At 51.0% G+C, this 10,574-nt stretch overlaps 1 protein-coding gene across 1 annotated transcript; it reads left to right on the forward strand.

The window, feature by feature from the left end:
• Positions 1–437: 437 nt before the first annotated feature.
• Positions 438–2,349, forward strand: LOC310894090 (uncharacterized protein; the record flags this gene model as incomplete). Its single annotated transcript, XM_083823794.1, has 2 exons — positions 438–1,035; positions 1,970–2,349. 2 exons carry the CDS (start codon positions 438–440, stop codon positions 2,347–2,349), a joined length of 978 nt encoding a protein of 325 aa, XP_083679920.1.
• Positions 2,350–10,574: the final 8,225 nt, after the last annotated feature.

The following is a 10,574-nucleotide window of genomic DNA, read 5'->3' on the forward strand; positions in this document are numbered from 1 at the left end:
GAACGGAGAGTCTTAGTGATAGGAGACTCCTTGCTAAAGGGGCACTAAGGCTCCCATTTGTCGACTTGCCGAGGCAATCGGCTCTGGGGCAGACACATTCTGCAGCGGAGCGAGGGATCAGGACAGGCAGGGCTTTTTTCCAGCATCGAGGCCACTCGAGGGAGCCGCCAGGACCCAGCAGCCCTCGTGAGGGAGGCTGACGAGGCGTAGGTGGAGCCAGCAGCGCCCCCTCCCCGGCCGTTCAAAAACAGCCCCTAGGGAGCGCGAGCGACCAGGAGCGCGGCGACCAGGGCGTGGTGCGTCAGAAGGGCTGGGCGCGGCAGTTTGCCTGGCAGTTCGCGCAGGCAGGGCGAGCAGGGAGGGCAGAGAGGGCAGAGCTTCCCCCCCGCCCATAAGAACAACATCTTTAACGGCTATCGACCGCTAGCCAGGCTGCAATGGTCTACACCAGGCAGAGCGCGCTCTCTAGAAAGTCTGTGTCCACCCAGACTGACCGCCTGCTCAACAATGCGGCAGTTCGGGTCTCTGGGTGCAGGGAGTGTCTGAGCCTGTTGCTGCCATCTGAGGGAGGCAGAGGCACCGTGTGTGTGAGGTGCGAGCAGGTGGATGACCTGGTCCGCCTGGTGGCAGAACTCAAAGAGGAGGTGGAGAGGTTGAGTGCTATCAGGGAGTGTGAGCGGGAGATAGACTGCTGGAACGACTCCCTGCAGGGCCTGAAGGAGAGGTACTGGGGTGAGACACCCCAAATGGGGATGGACCCCCTGCCCTGTCGCTGTCGGGCAGAGGGAGGCGACCTAGAAGTTGAGGAGGGATGGAGACAGGTCCCTGCTCGACCTCACAGGCAACGCCCCCCCCTACCGCCCCCAACTTCCCAGGTGCCCTTACATAACAGATTTGAGGCCCTGGAGCTTGAGAGACCGGTGGGTGAGGATGAGGTAGAATGTGTACACAGGAGGATGACTAGGGCGAGGAGGTTGACTCCACGCCTCAAGACTGCCTCCACCAAGAAAGATAAAAGGGTGATCGTAGTAGGCGACTCTGTTCTCAGGGGAACAGAGGGCCCTATTTGTCGACCTGACCCTACCCGTAGGGAAGTCTACTGCCTCCCTGGGGCCAGGGTCAGGGATGTTGACAGAAAGCTTCCCAACCTGGTTCGTCCCTCTGACTACTACCCTCTTTTGATAGTCCAGGCTGGCAGTGATGATATTGAAGAGAGACGCTTGAAGGCTATCAAAAGGGACTTTAGGGGACTGGGACGGTTAGTGGATGGAGCGGGAGTACAGGTGGTGTTTTCGTCCATTCCTGCAGTGGCAGGGAGGGGTACAGAGAGGACATGGAAAGCCCACCTGATTAACACGTGGCTCAGAGGCTGGTGCCAACACAGAAATTTTGGTTTTTTTGACCATGGGACGCTTTACTCGGCACCCGTCCTGGTGACCACAGACGAGTCCCTATCTCTAAGGGGAAAATGGATCCTACCCCAGGAGCTGGCAGGGCTCATTGAGAGGGCTTTAAACTAGGTAAGAAAAGGGATGGGGCTGAAAGAAGGCTTGTTAGAGGTGTGCTGGGGGAACAATGGCAAGGCCGGGGGAGAAGGCAATGGCCCAACTGAAGTGCATCTACACTAATGCACCCAGCATGGGTAACAAACAAGAGGAGCTGGAAGCCATCGTGCAGCGGGAAGGCTATGACTTGGTTGCCATCACGGAAACGTGGTGGGACCACTCTCATGACTGGAGTACTGCAATGTCTGCCTATAGGCTCTTCAGAAGGGACAGGCAGCACAGAAAGGGTGGTGGTATGGCTCTCTATATTAGAGAGTGTTTAGATGTTGAGGAACTTGAGGCTGGGAATGATAAGGTTGAGTCCCTATGGGTTAGGATCAGAGGGAAGGCCAAAAAGGCAAGCGTCCTGGTGGGGGTCTGTTATAGACCACCGAACAAGGATGAGGAGACTGATGAGGAGTTCTACAGGCAGCTGACAGAAGCCGCAAAATCGTCAGCACTTGTTCTCGTGGGGCACTTCTACTTCCCAGACATATTCTGGAAGCACAACACAGCCCAGAGAAAGCAGTCTAGGAGGTTTCTGGAGAGCGTGGAAGATAGCTTCCTGACGCAGCTGGTTAGAGAGCCTACCAGGGCAGATGCCCCGCTAGACCTTCTGTTCACAAACAGAGAAGGACTGGCGGGAGATGTGGTGGTCGGGAGCTGTCGTGGGCAGAGTGACCACGAAATGGTTCAGTACTCTATTCTTGGTGAAGCTAGGAAGGGGATCAGTAAAACCGCTGTCTTGGACTTGCGGAGGGCTGACTTTGAGCTGTTCAGGACACTGGTTGGCAGAGTCCCTTGAGAGGTGGTTCTGAAGTGCAAAGGAGTCCAGGAAGGCTGGGCACTCTTCAAGAAGGAAATCTTAATGGCTCAGGAGCGGTCTGTCCCCACATGCCCAAAGACGAGCCGGCGCGGAACTAAACCGGCCTGGCTGAACAGAGAGTTGTGGCTTGATCTTAGGAGAAAAATGAGGGTTTATAATCTTTGGAAAAGAGGGCGGGCTACTCAAGAGGACTATAAGGCTGTTGCGAGGCTGTGCAGGGACAAAATTAGAAAGGCCAAAGCTCATCTGGAGCTCAATCTGGCTACTGCCGTTAAAGATAACAAAAACGTTTTTACAAATACATCAACACCAAAAGGAGGACTAAGGAGAATCTCCATCCTTTACTGGATGCGGGGGGAAACTTAGTTACAAAAGATGAGGAAAAGGCTGAGGTGCTCAATGCCTTCTTTGCCTCACTCTTGAGTGGCAAAACCAGTTGTTCTCTGGATACCTGGTACCCTGAGCTGGTGGAAGGGGATGGGGAGCAGGATGTGGCCCTCACTATCCACGAGGAAATGGTTGGCGACCTGCTACAGCACTTGGGTGTACGCAAGTCGATGTGGCCGGATGGGATCCACCCGAGGGTACTGAGCGAACTGGCGGAGGAGCTGGCCAAGCCGCTTTCCATCATTCATTGGCAGTCCTGGCTATCAGGGGAGGTCCCAGTCGACTGGCGGCTAGCAAACGTGACGCCCATCTACAAGAAGGGTCGGAGGGTAGACCCGGGGAACTATAGGCCTGTTAGTTTGACCTCAGTGCCAGGGAAGCTCATGGAGCAGATTATCTTGAATGTCATCACGCGGCACTTGCAGGGCAACCAGGCGGTTGGGCCCAGTCAGCATGGGTTTATGAAAGGTAGGTCCTGCTTGACGAACCTGATCTCCTTCTATGACCAAGTGACGTGCTTGGTGGATGACGGGAAGACTGTGGATGTGATCTACCTTGACTTCAGTAAAGCTTTTGACACTGTTTCCCACAACATTCTCCTCAAGAAATTGGCTGCTCGTGGCTTGGACTGGCGTACGCTTCGTTGGATTAAAAACTGTCTGGATAGCCGGGCCCAAAGAGTTGTGGTGAATGGAGCCAAATCCAGTTGGAAGCCAGTTACTGGTGGAGTCCCCCAGGGCTCAGTACTGGGGCCGGTCCTCTTTAATATCTTTATCAATGACCTGGATGAGGGGATCGAGTGCACCCTCAGTAAGTTTGCAGATGACACCAAATTAGGTGCGTGTGTCGATCTGCTCGAGGGAAGGAAGGCTCTGCAGGAGGATCTGGATAGGCTGGACCGATGGGCTGAGGTCAACTGCATGAAGTTCAACAAGGCCAAGTGCCGGGTCCTGCACCTGGGGCGTAACAACCCCAAGCAGCGCTACAGGCTGGGAGATGAGTGGTTGGAAAGCTGCCTGGCGGAGAAGGACCTGGGAGTACTGGTTGATAGTCGGCTGAATATGAGCCAGCAGTGTGCTCAGGTGGCCAAGAAGGCCAACAGCATCCTGGCTTGCATAAGAAGCAGTGTGGCCAGCAGGTCTAAGGAGGTGATTGTCCCCCTGTACTCGGCTCTGGTGAGGCCGCACCTCGAGTCCTGTGTTCAGTTTTGGGCCCCTCACTACAAGAAGGACATGGAGGTGCTCGAGAGAGTCCAGGAGAAGGGCAACGAAGCTGGTGTGGGGCCTGGAGAACAAGTCTTACGAGGAGCGGCTGAGGGAGCTGGGGTTGTTTAGCCTGGAGAAGAGGAGGCTCAGGGGAGACCTCATCGCTCTCTATAGGTACCTTAAAGGAGGCTGTAGAGAGGTGGGGGTTGGTCTATTCTCCCACGTGCCTGGTGACAGGACGAGGGGGAATGGGCTAAAGTTGCGCCAGGGAAGGTTTAGGTTGGATGTTAGGAAGAACATCTTTACTGAAAGGGTTGTTAGGCATTGGAATGGGCTGCCCAGGGAAGTGGTTGAGTCGCCATCCCTGGAGGTCTTTAAAAGACGTTTAGATGTAGAGCTTAGTGATATGGTTTAGTGGAGGTCTTGTTAGTGTTAGGTCAGAGGTTGGACTAGATGATCTTGGAGGTCTCTTCCAACCTAGACTATTCTGTGATTCTGTGATTTTGTGACCAGACAATCTATCCAGAGAGGTGTGCTGTCTTCCTGGGGTATGTGTCAGAGATGTTAGGAAGGCTCTGCCACAACTCATTAAACCAGAGGACTACTATCCTCTTGTTGTCATTCAGATTGGATCCCGGGAAGCTGCAACTAGAAAAATGAAGAATATTAAAAAGGACCTTGCATCCCTGGGAAGGATGTTGAAGGGATCAGGGGTGCAGGTAGTGTTCTCCTCTGTCCTCCCGCTGGGTGGCTGGTGTTATAAATTACTCTTTTAGCCAGAAAGAATTAGTTTATTGAGTAAGCAATCAGCAAGCAAAACAGCGCTGGGCGGATGGGGAGTCCATGCTCCTCCAAACGGCGTGCGCCCCCCCCCCCCCCCTTTTTTCGCAGTCCCCTTTTATCATCAAGTTCTTCCAGGGTTACGTGGCCCCTTTCTAGTACTGCGGCTGCGTGGATTGTTGCTAGGGGTTTGTCTCTGGTCCCTCTGGTGGTCGCGCGGATGAAGGCAGTAGTCTTCCTCTGCTTGGTATGTGGTGTTTTCTCCTCCTTAATTGGTCATGTTAGTTTGTCTTAAGATAGGGCAGTGGGTTATCGGTTTGGCAGTTGTATTATTTACACAAGGTTCTCTCAATCTTATGTCTGAGACATCAACAGGCAGGATGTCTCAAGGTTCCTACCGCCGCCTGGGTGACTCCTTTTGTTCCCTTCTTAATATAGCCATGAGAAATAATGAACAAACATTCCTTATACATCACAATCCCTCCTTTTTTCTTTTAGTTAGTTATTTTGTTCATTAATTCCTGGTATGCCTGACTACTGAGCATTAAAGTTTCTGCATCCTCATCCGTAGTTATAGGTTCATATTTAGCACGGATATGCATCAAATGCGCTGCCTCTAAACGGCTTTTTACCATCGCGATTACTCGGTTAAAAATACATGGTCCAAAGGTTAGCCCTAACACTAATAACAACAAAGGTCCTGCTATTATTGACAGCAAAGTTGTAAGCCAAGGTGAATAATTAAACCAAGATTTGTACCAATTCTGCCTGGCTTCATTTTCTCGTTTCCTCTTTTCCAATCCTTCTCTGAGCTTCATCATTGTATCCCTCACTACTCCAGTGTGGTCTGCATATACACAGCATTCTTCTTTCAAGGCGGCACATAATCCACCTTGTTGCAAAAATATCAAATCTAGTCCTCTACGATTTTGCAAAACAACTTCTGATAGTGACCTTACCAATTTTTCCAGGGCAGTAATAGATTGTTCAATTCGAGTTAAATCTTCATCTACAGCCACGCGTAGGGAGGTGAACTCCTGACTTTGTCTGACCAGAGGGGCAACTCCAGTGCCTACCCCGGTACCTCCCAGAGTTATCAATGTAGCCAGTGTTACAGCTGTGATTGGTTCTCTTCTTGTTAGATGGTACTCTGCTACCGTGTGCTATATACGTACTCTTCAGAATGGTACAGAATTCTTGGTACAATTATTACCTGTATACAGAAATCTTGAGACACATCAAAGAGTTTGAGTGATAAGCGAGGAGTAACACCCGTCGATGAACAGACCCATCTAGCGTTATCTGCGGGTATTAACCATTGTTCTTTGTTTTCTGGTGTAACCTTCTCTGTAATACTGCATAGGTGGAGCTTCTCACTAGGGACCGTACCTACACACCTGCCATTCCCAGTTACTTCCGTCAATGTTATTCCTACATCCCTTCCCCAATTGCATTGTGGAGGGTCGGTTTCGCTTGAACGGGTGGCCTCTCCCAGATCCCCAATGGCGTCGTAATATGGGGGCCTTATATCAAGACATAACCAGCAAGGTCTAGGTACATTTGGATTTGTTTGATTCAACAAATAATAACTAGCATTCATGATTCTCCACATGTTATTCTCAGTCATTCCTTCATTTTTAATCTTGTATTTTGGGCCCACTGATTTATTAACAACCTCCAGTGGTTTAGGGCTATTAGGAGTTTGTGTTTCAAAAGCTTGTGTAGGTTGAATCCTTAAAACACTCCCTGACAGTTCCTGATTTGGTCCCACCCGTTGGGGGTTCTTAGTCTCTTCTTTCTTTATATATATTATACCTCCCCTATCAGCTCCAGGTTCATAAAACCTGATTCCCCAATGTTGTCCTAGGGTCCATCTTTGATCATCCGGTTGGGTTACATTGATGTATGTAAATTTGCAATTCATGTGATCTGACCTGTAGTGCTGTAGACTTCCACCATGGCGTCGTGGTGGTCTGCCCCTATTTCTCCCGTTACATCCCGGTGGCCCGTGCCCCGCCTTCAAATATTTATCTGCTCCAGCTCCGGGATTTCAGTCTGTGGCGATAGTCTCGCAATTCCAATAAGCACAATAGTATTCATTTGGATAATTACAATACAGCCTTCCCGGGTTAGAACTAGGGCACAAATAGAAGCTTGATTGAATAGAACACGTTTACTATATTTTGACCCCATGTTACAAGGTCACACAGTGAGACCTTAAAGCTAGGGCCTCCAGCAGTAGTTATCTGCTGCACAACATGGTGATCTTCCCATCTAATTAGGCTCCATTGAAAAGATTTATGAGGGTGCGCAGACCCAGGAACAGTGAAAACAATTGCACCCATTACTATGTATCGCAAAAAGTGGCTAGGGCTCATGTTCCGGAGTTCTTTACCTGGCCACGCAGTTCCCCACCGTTTCACTCTCTGCCTCGCTTGTCAGTTCGGTTGCGGCGAACTACAAGGTGCAGGTTCTTCTCGGCAGCAGTAGTGTTCTTCAGGGGAGTTTCTCAGGTAGCCGTGACCTTTCTCCGATCACACAGGGTCCCACTCCCCCTTTTTACGATACACAGACAGTTAAATTATACTTATTGAGTTTGTTTCAACGTGAGCTTTAAGTCATCAGGGCCTGCGACTGCTTCCCGTTCGCTTTTCTGGATTGGTCCTTTCATTCAACTGGCATGCGTCCACCCCTTTTCAGCCGTCCGGATAGCCGTCTCTGTGGTAAGTAAAACAACACAGGGGCCTTCCCACCGTGGTGTTAAAGACGTTTCTTTCCGTGTCTTAATTAGAACCTTGTCTCCAGGTTGTATTCTATGGATTGCTATATCTAACGGGGGACGCTGTGCCACCAAGCCTTTGACTTGTAACTCCCTCCGTCGGTTCATAAGCTGTATTAAATAAGGTTTTAATTGGATATCCTGTACCTGGGGGTGATCAGATGGCATCTCTAAATCATAAGGCATGCCATACAGCATTTCAAAAGGTGAGATTCCGACATCGGCTCGGGACTGTGTCCGGATATTCAATAGTGCAAGCGGTAAACATTTCACCCAGGAGGTTTTTGTCTCTATCATAAGCTTTGTTAGTTGCTTTTTAATTTCACCATTCATTCGTTCCACCTTTCCAGAGCTTTGAGGGTGCCACGGAGTATGATATTCCCAATCTGTCCCCAAAGCTTTCATAGTTTCTTGGGACACTTTCGATACAAAGTGCGGACCTCGGTCAGAATCAATTGTTTCTATAATCCTATATCTCGGGATAATATTTTCTAACAGTACTTTCACCACGGCATGGGCCGTTGTCCTCGTTGTTGGGAAAGCTTCGACAAAGTGCATGAGATGGTCTACAATCACTAATAAGTATTTGTACCTTCCTACTTTTGGAAGCTCTGTGAAATCCAGCTGGATTTTGGCAAAAGGTCGGTGTGCCAATTCTCGACCTCCTAACACTCTTTTTCTCATTTGTCGGGCGTTCACTCTCCTACAGACAAGGCAATCATTCACAACTCGTTTTGCTACATTGTATATTCCAATACACATATACCTTGTAGCAAGTTGATCCACTAGCGCTTGAGCTCCCCAGATGAGCTGAGATGGTGGAGTTCAAGATGGAACTTGGTGGAAGAAGTAAGGCTAGTAGCAGGATTTGGACCCTGGACTTTCGAAGAGCCAACTTCGACCTCTTCCGGGACCTGCTTGGGACTATCTCCTGGGCTAGGTTGCTAGATGGCAAGAGTGCTTGTGAGAGCTGGGCTACATTTAAACAGCACTTCTTCCAAGCTCAGGATCGGTGCATCCCTAAGAGTAGGAAATTGGGGAAGGGGGGCAGGAAACCTGCGTGGATGAGCAAGGAGCTCATCGATAAGATCAAAAGGAAGAGGAAGGTCTATGAAACGTGGAAAACGGGCCTGTCCTCTTGGGAGGAGTATAGAAGTGTTGTCAGGGCCTGCAGGGACGCGACGAGGAAGGCTAAAGCCCACCTAGAGATGAGGCTTGCAAAAGAGATAAAAGATAATAAGAAGGGTTTTTTTAAGTATGTAAACAGTAAAAGGAAGACTAGGGATATGGAGGGCTCCCCCGCGGTTGACCAGAGGGTAGTTGGGGAGCGCCTGAGTGGGCTCAGCGCATGCAAATCCATGGGTCCCGATGGGATGCCTCCACGTGTGCTAAGGGAGCTGGCAGAGGTGGTCGCCAAACCACTCTCTATCATCTTTGAAAGGTCCTGGAGAACAGGAGAGATGCCTGAAGATTGGAGGATAGCCAATGTCACTCCAGTCTTCAAGAAGGGCAAGAAGGAGGATCTGGGAAACTACAGGCCAGTCAGTCTCACCTCTGTCCCTGGAAAGGTGTTGGAACAGCTCGTTCTGGATGTCATCTCCAAGGAAGAAGAGAAGGAAGAGAAGAATGTTATGAGGAGTAGTCAGCATGGATTCACCTAGGGGAAGTCGTGCTCGACCAACCTCGTTGCCTTCTTTGATGACATCACCAGCTGGGTAGATGGGGGCAGATCAGTGGATGTCATCTACCTTGACTTTAGCAAGGCTTTCGATACTGTCTCCCATGATATCCTGATAGCAAAGCTGAGAAAGTGTGGGATAGAGGAGTGGACAGTTAGGTGGGTTGAGAACTGGCTGACTGTCCGAGCTCAGAGGGTAGTGATCTGTGGCGCAGAGTCTGGCTGGAGACCTGTGACTAGCGGCGTTCCCCAGGGGTTGGTGCTGGGTCCCCTCCTGTTCAACATCTTCATCGACGACCTTGATGAGGGAATAGTGTCTGCCCTCAGCAAGTACGCCGATGACACAAAGCTGGGAGGAGTGGCTGACACACCAGAAGGCTGTGCTGCCATTCAGAGAGACAGGCTGGAGAGATGCGCAGGAAGAAACCAAATGAGGTTTAATAAGAGCAAGTGTAGAGTCCTGCACCTGGGAAGGAACAACCGGATGTATCAGTACAGGCTGGGGGACGACCTGCTGGAGAGGAGCTCTGAGGAGAAGGACCTGGGGGTCCTGGTGGACGACAAGTTGACCATGAGCTGGCAGGGCTCATTGAGAGGGCTTTAAACTAGGTAAGAAGGGGGACGGGGCTGAAAGAAGGCCTGATGGAGCTGTACCAGGGGGAACAATGGCAAGGCCGGGGGAGAAGGCAATGGCCCAACTGAAGTGCATCTACACTAATGCACGCAGCATGGGTAACAAACAAGAGGAGCTGGAAGCCATCGTGCAGCAGGAAGGCTATGACTTGGTTGCCATCACGGAAACGTGGTGGGACCACTCTCATGACTGGAGTGCTGCAATGTCTGCCTATAGGCTCTTCAGAAGGGACAGGCAGCACAGAAAGGGTGGTGGTATGGCTCTCTATATTAGAGAGTGTTTTGGTGTTGTGGAACTTGAGGCTGGGAATGATAAAGTTGAGTCCCTATGGGTTAGGATCAGAGGGAAGGCCAACAAGGCAATCATTCTAGTGGGGGTCTGTTATAGACCGCCGAACAAGGATGAGGAGACTGATGAGGAGTTCTTGCGGAGGCGATCGGCTCTGGGGCAGACGCGTTCTGCAGCGGAGCAGAGGATCAGGACAGGCAGGGCTTTTTTTTCCGACATCGAGGCCACTCGAGGGATCTGCCAGGACCCGGCAGCCCTCACGAGGGAGGCTGATGAGGCATAGGCAGAGCCAGCAGCGCCCCCTCCCCGGCTGTTCAAAAACAGCCCCTAGGGAGCGCGAGTGACCAGGAGCGCGGCGAACAGGGTGGGCAAACAGGGCGTGGTGCGTCAGAAGGGTGGGGCGCGGCAGTTTGCCTGGCAGTTCGCGCAGGCAGGGCGAGCAGGGAGGGCAGA

This window comes from Anser anser (genome assembly GCF_964211835.1).
Source record: "Anser anser genome assembly, chromosome: 1".
Taxonomy (NCBI): Eukaryota; Metazoa; Chordata; class Aves; order Anseriformes; family Anatidae; genus Anser; species Anser anser.